The sequence below is a fragment of the Neofelis nebulosa genome, chromosome 1 (assembly GCF_028018385.1).
Source record: "Neofelis nebulosa isolate mNeoNeb1 chromosome 1, mNeoNeb1.pri, whole genome shotgun sequence".
Lineage (NCBI taxonomy): Eukaryota > Metazoa > Chordata > Mammalia > Carnivora > Felidae > Neofelis > Neofelis nebulosa.
In genome coordinates, this window is record NC_080782.1 from 222,520,695 (window position 1) to 222,544,563 (window position 23,869).

Sequence of the window (23,869 nt, forward strand, 5' to 3'; positions counted from 1 at the left end):
TAATTAACCTTATTTTGGTGGTGCTCTGGTTGGAGCCCATGGCTAGAGCCCTGGCGTTGGTCCCAACAAGAGTGACCATCCCACCCAACCCGAGTTTGGGGTGCAATGCAGACAGTTGTCTCCGTCCCCCAAGCCACTGTGGCTGGGCTTCTGGTCTTGAGAGATGCAGATGAAGTGGTGTGAAGGGTTGGGCTTTTTTTTTTGTTCCTAAAAATGCAACGAACAAAAAAAAAAGTACAACAATCCAAACCCAACCATCTTGTTGCGCGCCAGCTTTCTTCCAGGGTGGCTCCACCTCCGGTCGCCAGAGCTCCATAGGCCCAGCCTACGCGTCTTAGCTGTCGCCGTCTGCTTCCCAGCGCGCGCGGGCTCGGCCCGCTCTGGCAGGGTGCTCCGTGGCGCGCGCAGCCACTCTGGAAGGGAGAGAAGCGAGCGGTCCCGGACCCTCCCCGCCCCTAGGTGCACCGCGGACGGTGGCAGTTATTGCTGCTGGTTGTCGACACCGGAAGGACTCCCGCCTCACCTCACCCACTCCCCACCCCCCGCCCCGGGGAAAGGCGAGACCCGGGAGACGGAACAAAGGCAACGCCGAGGCCCGGGAGGCGGATCGAGGTGCTGGAAGAGGAGGGCAGGGGGCGGGCCCGTTGGCGCTGCGAGTCCATTTTGCCGCCGTGCCCAGCAGGTAACGCGAGGTCCCCGCGGCTGGAGGACAGGAGCCTGCCCGCGGCCCCCGAGGTCCGAGATAAGTACCCACCCGGTCACTCTAGGAAGGGGGGTGGTCCTTGGGCCTGCTGCAAGGGTGAGGATTTGCCCTGGCAGGACAGCGACCTGCGTGGGTGGGGGGCTCCAGAGAGCTCAGTTTGAGCTCCAGCCCCAGCTGCACAGCGAAAACCAGCGCGGCACTGGAACAAACGGGAGTGGGGTGGAGCGGCGTGCGGTGGGCATCCGCGGGGCCCAGGCAGCGTGTCTGTGCTCCAGAAACCCTGCTCCGCTACAGATTATGCCCGGCTTCAGTGCCAGTGCCTCGGTATCGCCTAGGAAAGAAAAGGCGACCATGAACCAGAAGTCGGAGCCCGGCAACCACTCTCTGGCACTGAAACTGAGGAAGTGCCTGGCGCCTGGGGAGGGCGCCCTAACCGGGAAGCTCATTAGTAAAGGCACAAAGATACCCAAAAAAAAGCCATGCTCCTGGCTTTTTCACCAGGTCCTAGCGCACAGGCTTTATTTTGGGGGGGGGGGGGGGGGAGGGAAGGGAAGGAAAACACTGAGGATCAAGGCTAAGGATCCTCTGCAAATAAATGCATAATACTCTCTTTGTTCTTTCTTTGCAGTAGCTTCGTTTGATTGTCCATCACAACGTGAGGGGAAAAAAACCCCTGATAGCTTTGTCCTGAAAAATAGTAACCCTGACGAATACACCTGCACCTGCTCGCTCGCAGGGGACAGAGGTAAACTACAATACTTCTCCCTACATTAAGAAACAAAGCACTCAGTTTTCTTTTTTTTTTTTTAGGCCCAGAACCATGCAAAATTGAACTATGTGTAGAATGTGTTCCCATCCTCATCAGTGTTCTGTTTTCATATTTTGTCAAAACTCAGAAAAATAGATTCTATATTTGGAAAATGTTTATGTAACAATTATTTGAAATGTGTTACAAGCTAAAGAGTTATATTGTAAAGAAAAAGAGAGGTCTTAGTAGCATCTTTTTTTCATGGTCCCCCCCCCCCGCCCTTCTCCCATGTCTTTTTGCTAGGGTTTGTACAGACAATGTTTGAGTTTTCTGACTCTAGAGACTTTTATACAATAGGTATTTTAAAAGCAGAATTTCCTTTTCATAGCCACTCCTTCTGGTAGAACTTGATTAACTGGAGCTGTTGATTAACTGGTTTACTTCCACCTTATACAATGAGAAGATACATTTTTTCAGGCTCTCCTTTCCTTACTAACACCATCTATTTTACACTAGCTGAGATACTAAATCTCCCTGGTAAGTCCTTCCATAACACTAGGCTATTCTTTTCATTCTGTATATTTATGACTGGTTGGTTACCTGGTCCTACTTGTACCACAGCTTTTGTTCAGATATGCCCATTTCCATGAAAGTGCTTTATACCTGCTATCCTGTGTAATACTTGCTTTACCTTTTCATGAAATTAGAGTTCAAGAGAGTCCAGCTCTCTTTCAGGACCTTTCCTGGTTAATATACTCATACTTTAACATAATACTTTAAATGTGTATTTACATTTTTCACAGTATTTGTACACAGATTAATTAAACCACCTTACATTTATATAGTTTAGCAATATACAAAACTGGCACACACTACCTAATCTTTCCAAAACCATGACTTAGACACTCCTGCTTGAACCCAGGTATCCAGAGACAGGTTCAGTGCTCTGTTCTCTCTACCAGACAGCCTGTTACAGCCTAATGTGTAAAAATCATAAAACTTTAGAAGGGATTTAGAGAGCCATGATTAAACTTAATCCATTTTATGAATGAGAACACTGAATTCTTGACCCACTTTCTAGATAGAGCTGAAGTCTAAGAATTGGGAAATTCGGGTCCTATGCCTAGATTGCTGTGTATGATTGAGAAAGCTCCATTTTGGCGGGGGGTGCTCAGTTTTTTCAGTTAAACAGTTAGGTGTTTTCTAGATGATGTCTAAGATGTTTGTACTTCTATTTTATTCCTACCCCATAACTTTTATTACCATATATTCCTTATACATACTGGTAATCCTAAATGCATACTAATGTTAACTGCCTTAAATTATTTTATATTTTAAATTTGGGTAGGTATGATCAAAATGTATGCCTTATTGGTTTTTTGTTTTTGTTTTTGTTTTTTTTTTTTTGTTTTACTAAACTATAAAAGTACAGTTCTCTTGTAAGGCCAGGGACCGCATGGAGAAGTGGGGCACTCATACATCATTGGTTAGAGTTCATAAAGTGGTACACCCCTTCTAGCGGGAAACCTGTCAGTGTTTCAAAGGTCCTTAAAAGTGTTTCTACTCTTTGACCCACCTAACAGTACACTTATAGGAACTAAGGAAATAATTAGAACCGTGGACTAAGACTCTTCTACAAGATGTTCATTTAAATGTTCTATTACCAAAAAGACATATAGCCAGTGTTAGCATATCTGTAAGATGCACTATAACATTTTAGAAGAATATATAAAAATAAGGGAAATACATGTGATAAAAAAAGTGAAAAAAAGTAGATATAAAATTGTATGATGTTACCAGTTTTGTTACAATACGTATCTGTGCACATACACGATTGGAAGAAATATAACAAAATAATAAGTGATTATTCCTTGCCAGTATAATTATGGGTGATTTCTTCCTTGTATTTTCTGAATTTTCTATACCCACAAATTACTTCTATATTAACAAAAACATAAAAGCTAACTGCTTGGATAACCTTTCCAACTTTAGTATGGTGTCAACTTTCTATGTTCTTTTTTTTTTTTTTTTTTTTTAATGCTTATTTATTTTGGGAGAGCGAGTGAGCCGGGGAGGGACAGAGAGGGAGAGAGAACCCAAGCAGCCTGTGTGCTATCAGTGCAGAGCCCAATATAGGGCTCAGTCTCATGAACTGTGAGATCATGACCTGAGCCCAAATCAAGAGTCAGACGCTCAAATGACTGAACCGCCAGGTGCCCCTCTATGTTCTTTTTATAAGGCATTTATCATACCTTTTAGAGTAACAGTATCTTTGTAAATGTGCTGTATTTCTGAATCTAGGGCAAGAATTGACTTTGGCTTATATTTCACCTTTTTAAATATCATTAGGACACTGGATTATTCATTTTCGTTATTCATGGGAGACACTGCCATCTTCATTACCTTGGCCTGGAACTCTGGATACTAGAATGGTACTAAAAGAATAGGGTGCTAGGTCTCCTGTTTGTAACAGTTAACCGAATACAGGCATCCTTTGATATACGGAATAGTTATATTGCAGTTAAGCCTTCTATAAAGTAAATTCCTGTAACATGAACTGTAAAAAAAAATTCATTTGCATTATAGATTTAGGTGTATTAGTAAAGAAAAGTTGAATTGAAAATTTTTGCTGATAGTTTAAATTCTTGTCTTTCCTGTGGCATAAGTGCCACAAGGATATCGTACTTGGCAACAGCCTGGCTCCTCATTGTAACTCCCAGAGGAGCTCTTTCTTCTTTTTTCCCCCCTGCATATTTGTGGTATTGAATATGAGTGAGGAGTGCCAACATAGTGTACACCATAACATAGCCAAACTAAAAACTGCTTAAAGCTTAGCATAATTGGTGTTCTACTTGATATATTCTGTAGATCAGGTTTACTTTAGAATGAGATATCGTGTGTACCTAATTCTACACCTAGCAAAAGGAACCTTGTTTGTACTAATTACATTTCCAATGGCACTAATTACATTTCCAAATAAGTTGTTAGTTGATAGGTAGTGCTTATCAGTTATTTACAAAATGCCTGTTTTCACTTGGTACAGTATTATATACGACCTAAGTAACCTCACTTACCTAGCTAAATCCAGCTAGCCACTTACTGAATGCTAGACTTTGACACTACTTTCTGGAAGCTGGCATTAACCTCAAATACAGATTTAGATGATGGAAATTTATTAATAGATACCAACCAATAACAATTGCCAAATTTATGGTTGTAAAAGAAGACAAGTTGTTTTATGGGTAAAAGTTTTCCATCTTCATTTAGACCCACTTATATTTATTTGGGAGAAAAGAAACCAGACATTTCTGGTTCATCAAACCTTTCTGGAAGTCATTAGTTCCAACTTAATTGGAACTCTTAACAGGTAAAGATAAATATCTGAATTTGGTTGGTACCACAATAGGTGAATAATTTAGTCTATATGTATGTTTCCCTCAAATTCAGACACTCATTCAAATTGATTTCATCTGGGTGAGAGAGATTAGGCTTCAATACCATTCGGAGTCCACACAGATTTCTGGGTGTTGTTGTTGTTACTGTTAAATTAAAAATAATTTTTTTAAAGTAATCTCTATGCCTAGCGTGGGGCTCAAACGCATGACCCTGAGATCAAGAGTCTCATGGTATACTGACCGAGCCAGCCAGGTGTCCCCCCACCCCCACAGATTTCTGGATAGTTATACAGAAGTAGGATAGGGATATTTGATCTAGCTGGTATCCTAAAACCCTATTGATATAATGCTGTGGATTTACAGGATTATGGAATAATGGCTGGGGTGATTATCAAGTGACACAGGGAAAAGATAAAAGGGAAAGAAAAATAAGGTAAAGAGGCAGGTGGGGGATAAGAATAGGAGGAAATCAAAAGAGTGTACACCTTGAAACATGGGGCGTATGAGTTAAAAGAATAAACAAAGGAAAGAGTCAAGATGAAACAGTGGTATGGAGGAGAGAATGAAGGAAAGGAAAACACCCAGTTTTTCTGAGTGGTCTGGACTAGTAAGGGTAACGATTTGGTTTTTAAGTTTCTGGGAATGTTACCATAGTCCAAAAACTCTGTGAAATTGCTGAGTAGGTGGTTCTTCCAAGCTGATGGACCTTTTGTTCTAGCTTCATTTTGCCCTACTTATCAGGAATCCTATTAGAAATGTCTTGGGGGAAATTTTAACTAATTCTAGAATAATGGCAGAAAAGGGAAGTTTCTTACTGTCTTATATGGAGACATAGGAAACTTGGAGCCACCTAACAATTAGACAAGCTATTTTAGACACTATATGTGACATATTTTTAATATTTTTAATATTCCTTTTTTTCAGATATCAGAAATCTTGTTTTTTCTTAAACTGTTTTGATCATATAAGTTATGGAGCAGTCTCTAAAAGCCAGAATAAAGTATAATAAGGCATTGACATAGAGTACTTAAATACTTTGAAAATATTTTTCATATGTTATTAGATACCTTTCAAAACAGTTGTACAGCGAGGAGAGAAACTGCAATATATGTTAAGTGGTTTGTCAAAGGCCATAGATTAAGACCCAGACTTACGTCAGCCTCCTCACAGGCCTGGATCACAGAGATTCTCAATAATACATTTTTTATTTTATAAAAGATAAAACAGTACTAAAGCAGATCAAGCTCTTGTAAAGCTTATCATACCTTAGCTAATGCTTCTGAAGTTTTGCTTTTTAAGTTCAATATGGTTTTCTTATAATTGGTCCCCTTTTTAGTTTTTTCCCTAACTTTTTATTGTGAAAAATTTCAAATACACAGAAGATTTAAAAAATACTACAATAAATATTCTTCCATCCTCTAACTAGATTCAGTAACTAGACCCTAAGTTTCAAGAAAACATTATTAGATCTCATACTAACATTGAATATAGTATACTACTTGAAAATAAGATTAACTAATATGCTGAGAAGAAGTAATTAAAAAAAAAAAGGTGATCCTTTTTATTCCAAGCACTGTTCCAGCTAAGATTGATGGCTCTCAGTTTAGTAGAGGTTTGCATAATTTAGCTTTGTCTGTGAAGTGAGTTTCAATATTTGCTGTTTAGTTACTTATTAGGTATTTACTTTGGAATTCCTGAATTCAAAGATGCCTCAAAACAGGATGGAAATTTGATTTAACCCTAAGACACAAAGTATTAATTTTTCTTTTTGTTTTCTAATGGGATTTGGAAAGAGATTATGAGTAGTATCTTGAACAACTTTATATTCCTATCGATTAAAAGGTTTAATAGGAAAGTCTCTTTGAATGGTTTATTAAAATTAACCAGTTTAAGAATGAATAAATGAGCACCTTTTGCATTATCATTTTGAGTTATCATTTATTGTTATTTTTTTGAGAACAAGCAAGAGAGTGTGACAGCATGAGTGGGGAGATGCACAGAGAGAGGGAGAGAGAATCCCAAGCAGGCTCCATGCTGTCAGTTCAGAGCCTGACGAGGGGCTCGATCTCACCAACTGTGAAATCATAACCTGAGTCAAAATCAAGAGTTGGATGCTTAACTGACTGAGCCACCTAGGCACTACTCAGTTTGAGTTGATCATTTAAAAATAAAGTATTTCTAGGAGGGAGAAGTCTAATACACATATTTTAGGTATTGTTTCTGTTTTATGACTACTTTCCTTTTAAGTATTGGCTTTTCCATTTTTAATATTCTGGTTGTCATTTTTCAGTTTTCATTTGTACAGACTTGTTGCTATATATCCACTCAAGGTAGGATAAAGCAGTTTTCATAGTCTACACTGAGTGCAGATATCATAAATATTTGCTTAAAAATATATCTATGGTGGTGGTACACAACTATGACTATTTGTCAAAACTCAGAATTGTATACCAGAAAGAGTGAATTTTATTGTATATAAATTAAAAGTATTAAAAAAAATACAGAGGCTCCTGAGTGGCTAAGTTAGTTAAGTGTCTGACTCTTTTTTTTTTTTTTTTTTAAATTTTTTTTTTTCCAACGTTTTTTATTTATTTTTGGGACAGAGAGAGACAGAGCATGAACAGGGGAGGGGCAGAGAGAGAGGGAGACACAGAATCGGAAACAGGCTCCAGGCTCTGAGCCATCAGCCCAGAGCCTGACGCGGGGCTCGAACTCACGGACCGTGAGATCGTGACCTGGCTGAAGTCGGACGCTTAACCGACTGCGCCACCCAGGCGCCCCTAAGTGTCTGACTCTTGATACTGGTTTAGGTCATGGTCTCAGGGTCATGAGATTGAGCCCTATATAAGGCTCCATGCTGTGTGTGGAGCCTGCTTAAGATTTTCTCTCTCTCTCTCTCTCCCCCCCCCCTCCCCTGGCCTGCATGTGTTCTCTCTCCAAAGGAAAAAAACCTAAAACAAAACAAAAACAAATAAGGCAGGAAAATGAGGTTGAAAATGAGAGGTGGTAGACAACTAGGTACAGATTTGGCTACTTGCTTTGTTGGTATAAAACTTGGGAAATTTTTAATTGTTGGGAAAAAAAGATTTTTGTGCTTCAAAATTTAAGACTTTCTTGGTATTCAGAACACATTTGAAGGCAAAAATGAATCTTGGATATGTGTTTGCTGTTCTACGCTGAATTTGACAGTGGTTAAGTTGAAATTTTATGACTGGAGAGCAAAAATTTTGTTCACATACAGGTTTTTGACATCTATATTGGTAAAAAAAAATTAGCCATAGAAACGAGGGGGTATGTATTTTCCTGCAAAGGAGTAAGTTTTATTGATTTCTTCCGATTTTTCTGTGTTAGCCACACTTTAAGAAAAGGAACTAGAAGTTCCTTCACTTAAACTAAAAACCTTACTCATCTTCCTTTAAAACTTTTGAGGCAACAGACTTGCCATGGTTTCTTGGATTAGGCTGTCTCAGTTTTCCCTAAAAGTCAGCTGTGGAAGTGGTCACATTAATTTGGTAGTAGGGGAAGTTCTGAGTATAAAGTTAAAAGAAGTGAAAATGTTGAGCTTTTATGAACAGAAATAAGAATCGTTAAATCATAAACCAAAATTTATAAGCTGCATCACTAAAAATGGAACAACAGGATCCACCATAATTTTGATGCATATTTTTAAAAAGAAACTTCTCAAATAGTTTTTTCCCCTGGTTCGTTTTCAGAGCTATAATGTGATTATGGCTTTGGGATGACTGTTTATTACAAAATTTTCCTGCGTGTGACATTTTCCTGTTTATTTTTGATGATACTAGATTGCCTTTCTCCATTTTCCTCAAAGTTTCTCTTTGCTTTGGGTGCCCTTTTTCCTCTGCATCCCAAATAGTTGATATTGTTTTTCTTCTTATTTATTTAATATACTTGGATAGGATTCTCTGGAAATATTAACCTTCAAGAATGAGTAAATTAGGTTTACTTTATTGAATGCTGCCCCCCCCCCCCCCGCTTTCCTGTTTCTACTGCCTTCTCCAAAATCTAGTTTTAGCATAGAATTTTTAACTGAAATATGACAAAGAGCGGTGCAGATGATAAAATAGCAGGACTAAGGTAGGAGGACCATAAAAAGTTTTCCTTCTCTGTTCTAGAGTCAGAATTTTTACAGTTACTTCACACCAACCCCAGTCTCTGTAGCTGTTCTCTTCCCCATACTTTTCAAAGGTTTTATGACTTCTCATGTCACAAAAGATTGTTCAGAAAAATCAGCTCATCACATATTTTTGCCATATGACATTAAATTTGACAGAAATAACCTTTGCTTTAATTCCACATAAAATTGTATTATAATCTATAATACATATATCTCTCACAACTTAAAACTATGAATTATTAGACTTGCAAACTCAGCTTATCTTTTAAATACTCTTTATCTTCAGGGCACCTGGGTGGCTCAGTTGGTTGAGGGTCCCAACTTCAGCTCAGGTCTTGACCTCACGGTTCATGAGTTCAAGCCCCATACCTGGCTCACTGCTCTCAGCCTGTCAGTGCAGAGCCTGCTTCAGATCCTCTGGCTCCCTCTGTCTGTGCTCTCCTTGCCCCCCAAATATTAAAAAAATATTATTTATCTTCTATATTATAGCACCAATTGTGACTTTTTTTTATATTAAACTTTTTTTAATGTTTACTTTTGAGAGAGAGAGAGAGAGAGAGAGAGAGAGAGAGAGAGAGAGAGAGAGAGAACAAGTGGGGGAGGGGCAGAGACATAGGGAGACACAGAATCCCAAGCAGGCTCCAGGCCCCGAGCTGTCTGCATAGAGCCCGACACAGGGCTCGAACCCACAAGCTGTGAGATCATGACCTGAGGTGAAGTCTGATGCTCAACCTACTGAGCCACCAAGGCTCCCTGCCCCACCCCCCCTTTTTTTAAAGTTTATTTGTTTTGAGAGAGAGTGTGAGAGCTAACAAGAGGGGCAGAGAGAGAGAGACAGAGAGAGAGAATCCCAAGTAGGCTCTTTATGGTCAGCATGGAGCCTGATGCGGGGCTTGAACTACAGAACCACACCAAAACCATGAGTCAGACGCTTAACCGACTGAATCACCCAGGCGCCCCTCCGATTGTGACTCTTAAAATTACTGTTAAAAATTATTTAATTATTTATTATAAGGATTATTATTAGGCCCTATTCTGTTTATTAGTTTGGTGGTAATCTGACATATATATGTGTTCCTCAGTAAGCTGAACGAGGACATATTTAGCACTGTATTTGGTTTTAAAACTTTAGGGATAGGGGCGCCTGGGTGGCGCAGTCGGTTACGCGTCCGACTTCAGCCAGGTCACGATCTCGCGGTCCGTGAGTTCGAGCCCCGCGTCAGGCTCTGGGCTGATGGCTCGGAGCCTGGAGCCTGTTTCCGATTCTGTGTCTCCCTCTCTCTCTGCCCCTCCCCCGTTCATGCTCTGTCTCTCTCTGTCCCAAAAATAAATAAAAAACGTTGAAAAAAAAAAATTAAAAAAAAAAAATAAAAAATAAAACTTTAGGGATAGAAGTTTTAAGATGTCCATTTTAAAATAATAAAACTTGAACTGAGAAATGGTATTCTCTAGACCAGGGATCTCGAAATTTTTTATTTTCAGGACCCCACTTTACAGTCTTAAAAACTGAGGATCCCAGGAGCTTTTGTTTACATATGTACTTTATATAGCCATTTATTGTATTGGAAATTAAAACAAAAATTTTAAGATACTCATTTAAAATAACAATCATAAACCTGTTATATGTTAACATAATTTGTGAAAAATAACATTTTCTAAATAAGTTGTGAGAAAATTGGCATTGCTTTACATATTTATAATCTTTTTTTAATTAAAAAAATTGTTTTTAGTGTTTATTTATTTTTGAAAGAGAGAGAACATGAGCTGGGGAGGGGCAGAGAGAGAGGGAGACGCAGAATCTGAAACAGGCTCCAGGCTTTGAGCTCTCAGCACAGATCCCGACACGGGCTCAAACTGTGAGATCATGACCTGAGCCGAATCCGACACTCAACCGACTGAGCCACCCAGGTGCCCCTACATATTTATAGATCCCTTGAATGAACTGCTGTTTAATAGATTACAAATAAAGTCTTGTATCTGTCCCTTCATTACACCTGTTAGAATAAGTTATGGGTTTTTTCTTTTTTGTTTGAAATATACAAAGATCATAATCTGACCTTGCACAGATACGTAGTTGGTGAAGGGAAGAATATTTTAATAGCCTTTTCTGATAATTATGGATCTTCTTTGATACTTTGCTAAAGCTCAACAACTGGTAGTTTCTTAAATGTTGCAATATGGAATCTGAAATCATATTTTTCAACGTATTGGTCTTTTGATCTTTTATCCAAGCACGATTTATAACATGCATTAGTCATTTGAACAAATTAGTTTATTGTATTATGCAGATCTCCAAACATATTTCATTATACAATAATCTCCCCACTAAAAAAGATAAAAGCCAACATTCATTAAAATCACCATTTCATTACAAAGTCTTTAATTAATGGGAAGCTGTCAAGCTCTTAAGTGGCAAAAATGTTTTCCAAAATTCTAATTTTCACTCAAAAACTTAATTTTTATCATTGGCAAGAAATACTATCATTTATTTTTCTTGAAGGGCTTATTTTGTTCATTTTCAAGAAAATGTCTGCTTTTACCTAAGTCTAAATAGCCAGTTTGCCATTCATTCTTTCAAGTAAAAATGGTGTTCCACAAAAAAAGCAGCTGGTTCAGATTGTGACTCAATCATGTAACTAACTGCTTTTTCTCCAGACAGTATCTGTTGGATGCAGCAGAAATTCTTTACTTCCTATTTTGTCACCCAAAATATTAAAGAAGCACATACACAAGGATCAAGATTTAATAAAATGAATAATTGTTGCTGCTTCATAAAAAACATTCTTAAATGAAATTGGCTACCCCCACTTAGACTGTGGGTGTGTGGTAATGAAGGATTTAGTAACTTGTACCTTTTGCCTTGTTTGATTCCTGCTGAGGCTTTAGCAGTGTCTCCTCACCATTGCTTTTACGGTGCATTTGTCAACATGGTGCCCAAAGCAAATATGTTCTCAATATTATTGTGAATAAAGTATTGACCTTCTTGAATGACTTGAAGGAGTCTTAGGGACATCAGATTTCTGTCTACATTTTGAGAATTGATGCTCTAGATGGTTCTGGTGGTTTAAAAAAAAAAACTCATTTAATTTTCTGAAGAATTAATTGCAACTCTTGTCTTATGCTTTTACTTAGGATTTTAATAATTGTAATCTTGCATTTGAAATAGAAAAATATGCTAGTTTTTAATAAAAGCCTGCACGAGAGTGCATGCTTGAATTTGTATTTCTGTGCTTCTTTCTTTTGAATAGCATACCATTTTATAATTGTGGGCCCAGACTAAAGAGCTCATTCTATTCAGACACTGAGTAGCTTTGTTTCCGACAGCTAGTAGTCAGCTCTCTGTTTTAAAACAATCAGTTGGGTCCTGCTGGCTCAACTTGCAGTTGTCCTAGACCTAACCCTATCTCAGCCAAAGACTGTTGTTGGAAAGTCCACACAAAGGCCTTGTGTACAGGGAGCCCTGCTAATAAGGAGTGTGTTCTAGTCCCAGCAGATTAAATCTGCTTTGGTGTGCATTCCCTTCCCAAATTTCTCACTTATTTCCTTTGTTTGCCTGGTTATTTCAGTGAGAGATCATTTTTAATGCCTGTAAAGATAATTTCTGATTAGTAGATAGTCTGAATGGAGGGGATTACTGGAGTAAAATGTTTCTTTCTTTATGGTAGGATGTGATGGAGCTGCTTGAAGAAGATCTCACGTGCCCAATTTGTTGCAGTCTGTTTGATGATCCTCGAGTTTTGCCTTGCTCGCATAACTTTTGCAAAAAATGCTTAGAAGGGATCTTAGAGGGGACCGTGCGGAATTCGTTGTGGAGATCATCTCCATTCAAGTGCCCTACATGCCGTAAGGAAACTTCAGCTACTGGAGTTAATAGCCTGCAGGTCAATTACTCCCTGAAGGGTATTGTGGAAAAGTATAACAAGATCAAGATCTCTCCCAAAATGCCTGTGTGCAAAGGACACTTGGGGCAACCCCTCAACATTTTCTGCCTGACTGATATGCAACTGATTTGTGGGATCTGTGCTACTCGTGGTGACCACACCAAGCATGTCTTCTGTTCTATTGAAGATGCCTATGCTCAGGAAAGAGATGCCTTTGAGTCCCTCTTCCAGAGCTTTGAGACCTGGCGTCGGGGAGATGCTCTTTCTCGCTTGGATACCTTGGAAACTAGCAAAAGGAAATCTCTACAGTTACTGACTAAAGATTCAGATAAAGTGAAGGAGTTTTTTGAGAAGTTACAACATACATTAGATCAAAAGAAGAATGAAATCCTGTCTGACTTTGAGACCATGAAACTGGCAGTTATGCAAGCCTATGACCCAGAGATCAACAAACTCAACACCATCTTGCAGGAACAACGAATGGCCTTTAACATTGCTGAGGCTTTCAAAGACGTGTCAGAACCCATCATATTTCTGCAACAGATGCAGGAGTTCAGGGAGAAAATAAAAGTAATCAAAGAAACTCCTTTACCTCCCTCGAATTTGCCCACAAGCCCTTTAATGAAGAACTTTGATACCAGTCAGTGGGAAGACATAAAACTAGTAGATGTGGATAAACTTTCTTTGCCTCAAGATGCTGGCACGTTCGTTAGTAAGATTCCCTGGAGCTTTTCTCAGTTATTTGTGGTAGTCATTCTGCTCAGCCTTCTCATTTTCTTTGGTCCCACCATATTCCTAGAAGGGTCTTTATTTGATGAATTCACAACTTGGAAAGACTACCTCTCCAACTTCAATTCCTATCTGGCTAAATCAGCTGATTTTGTAGAACAATCAGTGTTTTATTGGGAACAGGTGACAGATGGATTTTTCATTTTCAGTGAAAGATTTAAGAATTTTACTTTGGTGGTGCTGAACAATGTGGCAGAATTTGTGTGCAAATATAAACTATTATAAAATCTGTTGCAAGTATTTAGTTCTCTGTCTTTTGTTAGAAATTTGTTAAAGAGCTGAGTGATAGTTCAGACTTGGTCAAGATTTCAATGAAGAATTGCCCTGCCCAAAGTATTCCTTTCAAAAATAATGTCCTATATATGTTGTTCAAATGAGTTAGCATAAAGGTAAATGTGAAATTTAATAGTACAGTCCTGAACCCTCCTTCCTTTTTAAAGAGTGCTTTTGAAATACACCTCCTACCTCCATTATCAGTTGTGTTTATGCTGTGGAAAAAGGGGAGGTGAAAGCGCATGATCTAATGTTGTATTAATGAGGTAGTATAACAGTGATTGTTCATTTAAGCATGTAATAAAGACTACTCGTGTAAAGCAACTCTTTTTGAGACTGAACATTCTTTTAAAAAAGGAAAAGATATGAGTGGATTGGATTTCCAAATTTTTCTAGATTTGGATTTCTAAATTTTAGTTTTTTGCTAAAATGTAAATCTCAGGTAAACAAAAGGTGGCATTTTCTTGGGATCAGTTTACGTTTTTAGGAGGGTGATGATTTCAGCTTGCCTTGTTCTCCTTAGGTTTTGTAAATTCCTTTGGTGATAAACTACATAAGTGTTAGGTGGCTGTGGTAGGTACAAAAAAAAGTCTAACACATGGCAAGAACAGGAAATGGGAAAGCCTTTTTACTGGCAGCCAAGTGTTGTGTTGTTGTTCCCAAGTATCATGGCAACAGGACAACTAAACCAATCCACTTGCTTAGTATCTTTTTGAAGAGTAGTAAGATTAATTTGCCAATAGATGGAAGAGTCTGTCAGCTATTATAAAGTGCAAAGTAATCAGCTAAACACTAATTTTGCCCTATCTGCTTACATGAGATAAAGATGCCCTATCTCCCACAGAATAAAAATACTTAATTTTCTCCTCTTGCTTACGATTCAGATGAAGACAAGAACTGCTCATCTTAGAACTCAACTTAGAACTGCTCTCGAGTCTACCTTATTTCTGTCATGAAACAACATTCTTTGGAAAGCAGAGTGTCTTTACCCTTTTATTTTTTTAAGTTTATTTTTTGAGAGAGAAAGAGTGTGCATGCAGGGGAGGGGTAGAGAGAGAGGGGGAGAGGGAATCCCAAGCAGGCTCTGTGTTGTCAGCCCAACATGAGGTTCCATCCTATGAAACCATGAGATCATGACCTGAGCCGAAATAAAGAGTTGGATGCTTAACTGACCGAGCCACCGAGGCACCCCTACCCTGTCTTTTAATTTGGTTGAGAGAAGGTAACACAAGTGGGGACAAGAAAAAAAAAAAAAGGGCCAACTAACTTGAAAGTACAGAAGAATCCAGCTATGAGAAAAAGAGTCAAATTAAGCTGCTGGTTGAGGTAATGGCTGCCTCAACCATAACTGACAATTCATGATTTAGCCAAAATTGCTAAAGGGTTCATAAATTATAAAAATGTTTCACTGTAAATCTTACCTCTGCTATGAGGACTCATCATAGATAAGTGGTCTGGGGAACCCGGCAGGGGTTGCTTTTCTGCTCCCAGTGTATATATGTGTGTATGTATGTATGTGTATATGTATGTGTGTGTGTGTGTGTGTGTGTGTGTGTGTGTGTTTAAATAGAGATTTACAACAGGTTTTCATGGAGAATTTTTTATGCAATACAGGAACAGGATCCATTTGACATCTAACCTTGGAAATATTGGCAGTTTAAAAAAATTTTTTTTAATGTTTATTTTTGAGAGAGAGAGACAGAGTGCAAGTGGGGGGAGGGGCAGAGAGAGAAGGAGACACAATCCGAAGCAGGCTCCAGGCTCCAAGCTGTCAGCACAGAGCCCGATGTGGGGTTTGAACTCATGAACTGTGAGATTGTGACCTGAGCCAAAGTTGGACACTTAACTGACTGAGCCAACCACGCTCCCCAAGGCAGTTTTTCTTAAACAATTCAGTACCTCAACTGCTGCTTTTTCATTTTGTATACTGCAAGTTCCCAAGCAACTCAAATTTGCAAACACAGCTATGGATACAATATTTGCTTTACAGTAGTTACCTGGGAATCTAGGTCTCTGTTTTTTTGTTATTTTCCCCTCCCCTCCATTTCTTGATCATATATAACTAGCAACACTTATGGTTAGAAGTTGATTTACAAGTTTCTAAGTCTGTGGCTGATGGTTTGTAGCCTCTAGTTTGAAGCAAGAAAAGAATGAGTAGTCAGGAACTAGTCACTTTGAATGTGGGAGGGAAGATATTCACAACAAGATTTTCTACCATAAAGCAGTTTCCTGCCTCTCGGTTGACAAGAATGATAGATGGCAGAGACCAAGAATTCAAGATGGTTGGTGGCCAGATTTTTGTGGACAGAGATGGTGTTTTATTTAGTTTCATCTTAGATTTTTTGAGAACTCACCAGCTTTTATTACCCACTGACTTTTCAGACTACCATAGGCTTCAGAGAGAGGCTCTTTTCTATGAACTGGATCCTCTGATTGATCTCTTAAACCAAGAACACTTGCTACAGCCAAGACCTGCTTTTTTGGAGGTGCATTTCCTAAGCCGAAACACTCAAGCTTTTTTCAGGGTATTTGGCTCTTGCAGCAAAACAATTGAGATGCTAACTGGGAGGATTACAGTGTTTATAGAGCAACCTTCAGCAATAACCTGGAGTAGTAACTCTTTCCCTCCTCAGATGACTTTACTTCCACTGCCTCCACAAAGACCTTCTTACCACGACCTGGTTTTCCAGTGTGGCTCTGACAGCACTACTGATAACCAAACTGGAGTCAGGTATTTTGTATTTTGAAGCATCTCTCTTCTATACTAGTTCCTTTCCCCCTCAAACTGAAAGTTTCTCACGCCTGAAACTTTTCTTAGAAAAAATGATTACTCAAATGTTTTGGGGTAACTGGTAGAGTTGGGTAGAGTGATCAGATAATTGTCCAAACTGGGCTACTTTTCAGAGTGAAAGGAGGCATTGTTACAATGTGGGACAAAAGGAATAAACCAAGACTGTCCAGGGAAAACTGGGACTTTGGTCATTTAAGTTCTAAGAGGAAATAATTTTATACATTATGTTCCATTGCTAATGATCATTAATTTGGCTTAGGACCGAGAAGGCTTTTTTTCCCCCCAAGAGATTCTTTTAGTGGCTGGCATATGGTAAAGTTTCAGTTTCTCCTGATTTCCTTACAGTCTATGTATATTTGTTCTTTCAGTCCTTATGATCTGACTACTGATTTTCCTCCACCCCACTTTATTTTTAAACACCATTAAGGCAGATATATCCCAGAGCAAATTTGGTATCCTATTACATCTTTGGCACTCTTAGACAACTCAAAATATTGGGATAGGCTGTCAGTATGTTAAGGATAGTTGCTTCTGAGTCAATTATTCACTTTCTCTCCTTGTTGTTCTTGGCTGGGCACTAAGGCTGATTTCCACTCTGCTGTCAGGGACACATTTTTTTTCTCCTTAAAAATGTCTTAATGCTGTCCCACCATTATTTTACTAACTGTGAAAGCTGGCTTTAATTTTCAGGAGGAAAAAAAGTAGTCTGTATATGTTCTTTACTGATAACTAAGTTTTTTTTTTTTTTTTTGTGGGGAGAAAAGGTAGACATAATTTGGGATATTTTCTTCAGCAGTAGCCATTGGGAACTATCAATGTTTGCCTCTCCCACAGTACACCCCGTGGTCCTACTTACTAACTGGAGAACACTGGACAATACGACAACTCTTAACTTTTTACACTTAATAATTTCCTGACCTCCTAGAAAAACTGAAATGTCGTTTTGGGAAAAGAGGGCCAATTAGATTAATAGGCTGATTATGAGGAGAACATAAGACCCTATCTTTAGCTCGAAGCATTTTAAGGTGTCTCTGTGTCCAACTCTCTTTTCACTGGTGGAGCACCAACATGGATAGAAGGGAAAACTACCAGCTTTTTGTTTTCTAAATTTGATCTAATAATTAACAACTTAAAAAAAATCTTTTTTAATGTTTATTTGTTTTTGAGAGAGAGAGAGAGCAAGAGAGAGAGCGGGGGAAGGGCAGAGAGAGAAGGAAACACAGACTCCCAAGAAGGCTCCAGGCTCCGAGCTGTCAGCACAGAGCCCGATGTGGGGCTCGAACTCACGAACCGTGAGATCATGACTTGAGCCAAAGTCGGACGCTCAACCGAGCCACCCAGGCACCCCAATGATTAAGATCTTTGAGGATCCCTTTTTAAAAAAAACAGGGGCGCCTGGGTGGCTCAGCTGGTTGAGCGTCTGACTTCGGCTCAAGTCATGATCTTACGGTTTGTGAGTTCAAGCCCTACATCGGGCTCTGTGCTGACAGCTTGGTGCCTGGAGCCTTCTCGGGATTCTGTGTCTCCTCTCTCTGCCTCTCCCCTGCTTGCACTCTGTCTTTCTCTCAAGAATAAATAAACCTTAAAAATTTTTTTTAAAAAATAAAAAAATAAATTAAAAAAATGTTAGAAACCTAAGGTAAAATGGTGTAATTTTAAGAAGAAATATGCAAAGTAAACTGAACACTTTAAAACCTATGCATTTTAAAATTAAAACAAGATTAAAAACTAAAGTTGGAATATTCTTGTATGTACAGTGCCAAGTGACTTTACCTTTGTTGTTTGTGTTCAGAAACGGTACAAAAATTTTTCATCTTAATATAAGAATGGCATTATATTTAAACTTCCCAAATAGAGAATTCCAAAACCAGAAGCTATTTTAATAATTAAAATTTTCATCACCAAACAGTATTTTTGTTCAGTTGCCTGAAGTTCAGAATTTTTTTCCACCCAGTAAGTGTTTGTGATTTTTTTTCTGTCATGCCAGTTTCAAAGTAGGGATGGGTAACCTAGTAAGGGGGCATTATTGGGATTTCAGGGGATTGGATGAAAACTCTGGCCCTGAAAGGCCCACCTTAGGTATATAACTGCCTGGCTAGCAATCATTTTTATTTCTTGTTCACTTCCTGTTCTGAGCTGTTCATTCAGATGTTTTTTGGAGGTGGAAAGTGGAGGAGTAAGCCTGGACGGCTCCTAAGAGTCTGCTGTACCATGCGGCTGTTTAGGATGTTCCACGACTATGATTTACTACTCTGCGATCCTATTAACCTAGCAGATTGCTCAGTTATTATCTCTCAAGTTCATAGTATGAGAAATACTTGGCTTGCATCTTGCAGAAGGCCATTCATATGATACCACATTATTAAGCTCAAGTTATGGTCACAGGATTCTAGAGTCTCTTTGGTAGCCTTTATTCTATCTGACCTTTCCTTTTTAAACTGGATCAAATGGGAAAATATAGCTGCCTTTTAAGTTTTTAAAATAAGTTTTGATTTTCTATTTCTCAGTGGGTTCTTCTATCCTTTTCTTCTGCTTTATAATCTTTCATTTCTTAATTTGACCTCGTAGGGAATCAAGTACTGTGGCTCAGTGATTTCTTCCAAGTGTTTGTTATCACTTACTATATACTATTTGTGTCTTAATTTTTTGAGATGTGCTATAGCTTTTCTTCTCTTTGACAAGTGTTTCTAGGCTACATAATCAAAATCTGGGTCTTTGGAGTAGATGGAATGATTTCCCGATGTTAAAAATCTGGTATATCAAACATAATAAACATTTTTTGGTCTGTATTTTGTGCTTTTATAAATCTTACATTTTATTATTTTCTTTGCCTAGAATTGATTTCTAAATGTGAGTTACAGTAACCACTCAATTTTAATCATAATTAAAGGAGGCTAAGGATGTCCTAAAGGCTCTTTTTATGGTATAAAATGACAGAGAAACTTCCACTAATGTGTGGAAGTAATTTAAGTTAGGCTTTTCTTCACATCTCATAAACAAATGGTGAGAGGACTCAAAGACATAAAAATATCCTTGATAGTAGATAAAGGAGTAATATAGCTGTATCTATGTGGACATGTTATGTTGACATTATTAAAGCCAATTTATAGTCAGTCTGAAAAATTGAGGTATATTTCTCTTGAACTATGTGTATTGGTTCTATCAAGTATCCCAGGAAATAGAGTTTTGTCATTTTGATTCCAGATTGTATATAGCCTTTTGATCCTGTGCTTTGCTCTTTAATAATGGATAGTTATTGAGTAAAAATTGATGATTAAATATTGACATTTTTTATATGCAAAATTGTACCTCAGAAAATACTTTTGACAGAAATAAGTCACAAAAAAAAACATTTGTAATGTCAGTGCTAATAATGGGTAGAATTAGATTTAGGAGGAAAGCTGTAAATGCATAAAATGTTCATTAAAATGATTGAATTAGGGGCACCTGGGTGGCTTAGTCACTTGAGCATCTGACTCTTGTTTTTGGCTAGGGTCATGATCCCAGGATTGTGGGATCAAGCCTCATGGCGGCCTCTGTGCTGAACATGGAGACTGCTTAAGACTCTCTCTCTCTCCCTCTCTCACTGCCCCCTCAATCTCTTAAATAAAAAAAAAATTAAAAAAAAATTTTTTTAATGTTTGAGAGAGACAGAATGTGAGCGGGGAAGATGTAGAGAGAAAGAGAAGAGACACAGAATCTGAAGCAGGTTTCAGGCTCTGAGCTGTCAGCACGAAGCCCGACGCGGGGCCCAAACTCACAACTGAGATCATGACCAGAGCTGAAGTCACAGACGCTTAACCAACTGAGTCACCCGGGCTCCTCTAAAAAAATTTTTTTTAAATGATTGAATCAATTAATTTAGTTAAGCTGATTAAAACAATATTTAGTAATTTGAAAAAGAAGTGGAAATAAATTACATATATAAAAAATTAAGCTAATTTTTTTGATCAAATTGCTTGCTCCAGAAAATAATTTCTCAATGAAAATTCATCAATGTTGGTTATATTCCTAAATGTAGAATTAAAATGACTGTGGAGATCACAGGAAAGTCTCTATTTTCAGTACCCTGACAAAAAGCTATTGATTTGGATTTATAAATGAAATCTCAAAAAAAATTCTGATCAAAATGGTATGATGCCTTTGTCTGAGATTATAAGCCAAATTTATGTGTTTAGTTTTGCTAGTTATTAAAAGGATCCTTTATAACCAAACATTTGTTGTGTGTCCTAGGTATGTTTCTATAAAACCTGATGATCGAAAATTGGCCAATGGAACTAACGTCCTCGGCTTACTAATCGACACTTTATTAATGGAAGGCTTCCATCTAGTCAGTGCTAGAACATTATCTTCTGAAGACAAAACTGAATGCTATAGCTTTGAAAGGATAAAAAGGCCTGAAACTTTCACCATGAACAAAACACTGAAACCAGAGACTACCATCATATCAGAGCAATCTCAGAAAAAAAAGTGAGATTCTCTATTCTCTTTTAGAGTGAAGAGAATTGCCATTTTCTTGTTTGGAAATTCTGTATTTATGGCATATATGTTAGTCAAATATGTACTCCACTTAACTTGTGGCCTTGTCTCCTAGCATGCCTTCTCTGGCAACCATACCTCAATCGTGTTTAGGCCATACTAACTGCTTGCTCTCTAAGTAACAACATGCACTTGGTCCTTTGGCACATGTTTCTTCTACCTTCAATGTCTCTTTCCCTTTCTTTTCTTCATGAACACTTACACAGCTTTCAAGAGTGCATTCTGGAATCAGAATGCTTGATTTCTAATCCCAACTCAATCAATTACTAGCTATACAATTTGGGCAAGTTATTTAAGTTGTCTGTGCCTCAACTTCTTTATCACATGGGGATAATATATCTCCCTTGTAGGATATGTGAAAATAAAAGGAAATAACGTATTCAACACATCTCCTGGTACCTGGTGGGCACCAAGTCACTGTTGGTGATGGTGATGGTGAAGGTGAAGAAGAAGAAGAAGAAGAAGAAGAAGAAGAAGAAGAAGAAGAAGAAGGAAGAGGAGGAGGAAGAAGGGAGGGAGGAGGCAGGAGAAGATGATTGGTGGCCCACTTTCAATTGTACCTCTTCTCTGTGGCCTTGTTTCCCTCCTTTCCCAGGCATATTGATCAGTCTTTTCCTCTGTATAGACTTCTATGCCATCATAAAACCCAATTTTTTTTCCACTTGAATGTGAGCTCAATCACTCAACAATTTTAACACTACTATGTGTAAAGCACTGACAAACATATGGTGAGAGGAATAATAACTTTGCTATTAATTAACACCTACATTTGGTGAAAAGCTTCTGAAAACCTCTACTAACATTTAAAATACACATATACTTTGGTTTGGTGATTCCTTTTGTAGGAATTCCTCATTTATATGTGTCATTTTGCACACTAGGATAAACATCTAGAAGAGGAAACATTAAATCAAAGAGTATCAAGCACACAGTAGGGTTAAAACCTGCCTGGAAGCAGTTAAGTATCATTTTAAAAAGTACAATTAATTCATTCAAAAACATATATTAAACATTTGTTAGACACCATACTAAGTTATTAAGATTAAAAAATGAGTAAGACAAAAATCCTTATTCTCAGCTCACATTCAAGGGAGAAAGGACATCATGGTAACAGCAAAAGCTGAGAAATAAACTCAAAGCTGATCAACAGGGGATGGGTAAATTATGGTTCATACAGTGAAATACTATGTAGTCCTTAAGGATGGGGCAAGAGTTTATAAACTAGGGAAAGAATGTCAAATATTTCTAAGTGGAAAAAAAGCAAGGTGTAGAACAACATATAAAGTGTGAAAATACTTCCACTATATATATAGATATAGATATATCTATAAATCTATAGATCGATCTATAGATCTATAGATATATCTATATCTATATATATAGATATCTATATATATAGTGATATATCTATAGATATATAGATATATATATCACTATATATATCTATATCTATATATATCTATATCTATATATCTATATATCTATATATCTATCTATATATATATATCTCCATATCCATTGTGGAAACATACTCATTTTCTTATACATGCATGGAATTTTTTTTTTTTTAATTTTTTTTTTTCAACGTTTTTTATTTATTTTTGGGACAGAGAGAGACAGAGCATGAACGGGGGAGGGGCAGAGAGAGAGGGAGCCACAGAATCGGAAACAGGCTCCAGGCTCCGAGCCATCAGCCCAGAGCCTGACGCGGGGCTCGAACTCACAGACCGCGAGATCATGACCTGGCTGAAGTCGGACGCGTAACCGACTGCGCCACCCAGGCGCCCCATGCATGGAATTTTCAACAAAGATATGGGTGTTAGATGAGTGTTAGGGGGACTATTATGGCAAAGTATGGCTTATTATCTTACACTGATACAAATGTTACTTTACCACCTTTCCTGTGAAGGCCCTCCACTTAGTAAAGAGTTGGCATCCAGAAACTTCTAGTAATTACAAATTTGTGGACTAGGTTGTAGGGAAGAAATACATATTTTTAAAATTTTCTAACAGTACTTCAAAGGTTATGTATAATGTAGAAGTGCAAAATACTTCAAGATTAGTAATGTCAAGGTTAGTATTTGAAAGTAATGACCCAAATAAGAGAAAAAGCCCTATGAATAAGTGTTTTGTTTTTGGTGGCAGTTATCCCCTCTTTTCTGCAGAAAAGCCAATTTAGTTGTTTTAGCATATCAACTTAATTTTCGGGATGATGTGTTTGCTTCCCTTGCTACTATCATATTCTAGGACACAATATTTCTATTCTGCTAAGTTTTTGACATTTATGTGATTTAACTTGTTGGATATAGCTGACATGGTTATATATGCAACACTGCTCAACACTGCTTTGTTGATAAGATTATTAAAAACTGATAACTGGTTAAAAACATTAAAACAAAAAATATTGTAACAGGTTGGCAAATAGTAAGACAGGAAATGTTAAAACTACTGTTTAATATGTTCTTAGTCATTCATATTTGCAGGAAACTACTTTGAATTGAGAAATAAAATGTGCTAATAGAAACATATTACCAATGGAGATATATATGACATTCGTTCCTTCATTCATTCATTCAATAAATCTTTAGTGACATCTACTGTGTGCCAAATACTAT

At 38.0% G+C, this 23,869-nt stretch overlaps 2 protein-coding genes across 3 annotated transcripts; both read left to right on the plus strand.

Moving 5' to 3' along the window:
* The first annotated feature begins 618 nt into the window (after positions 1–618).
* On the plus strand, positions 619–14,248 carry TRIM13 (tripartite motif containing 13). Of its 2 annotated transcripts, none has more exons than XM_058686167.1 (3): positions 619–735; positions 1,332–1,448; positions 12,647–14,248. In XM_058686167.1, exon 3 carries the CDS (start codon positions 12,653–12,655, stop codon positions 13,874–13,876), a length of 1,224 nt encoding a protein of 407 aa, XP_058542150.1. In that variant the 5' UTR covers positions 619–735; positions 1,332–1,448; positions 12,647–12,652; the 3' UTR covers positions 13,877–14,248. The 2 variants fall into 2 exon arrangements, with proteins under 2 accessions (XP_058542150.1, XP_058542155.1); XM_058686172.1 differs by having other exon boundaries at positions 1,335–1,448.
* Positions 14,249–14,376: 128 nt separating this feature from the next.
* Positions 14,377–21,689, plus strand: KCNRG (potassium channel regulator). The gene is made up of 2 exons (XM_058686181.1): positions 14,377–16,655; positions 20,949–21,689. The coding sequence occupies exons 1-2, from the start codon at positions 16,075–16,077 to the stop codon at positions 21,187–21,189; spliced, it is 822 nt and encodes a 273-aa protein (XP_058542164.1). The 5' UTR covers positions 14,377–16,074; the 3' UTR covers positions 21,190–21,689.
* The last annotated feature ends 2,180 nt before the right edge of the window (positions 21,690–23,869 follow it).

Coding starts and splice junctions, on each gene's coding strand:
- TRIM13 (XM_058686167.1), top strand. CDS start 12,653: ATGGAGCTGCTTGAAGAAGATCTCACGTGCCCAATTTGTTGCAGTCTG.
- KCNRG (XM_058686181.1), top strand. CDS start 16,075: ATGAGTAGTCAGGAACTAGTCACTTTGAATGTGGGAGGGAAGATATTC. Junction 16,656..20,948: donor GATAACCAAACTGGAGTCAG/GTATTTTGTATT, acceptor TGTGTGTCCTAG/GTATGTTTCTATAAAACCTG.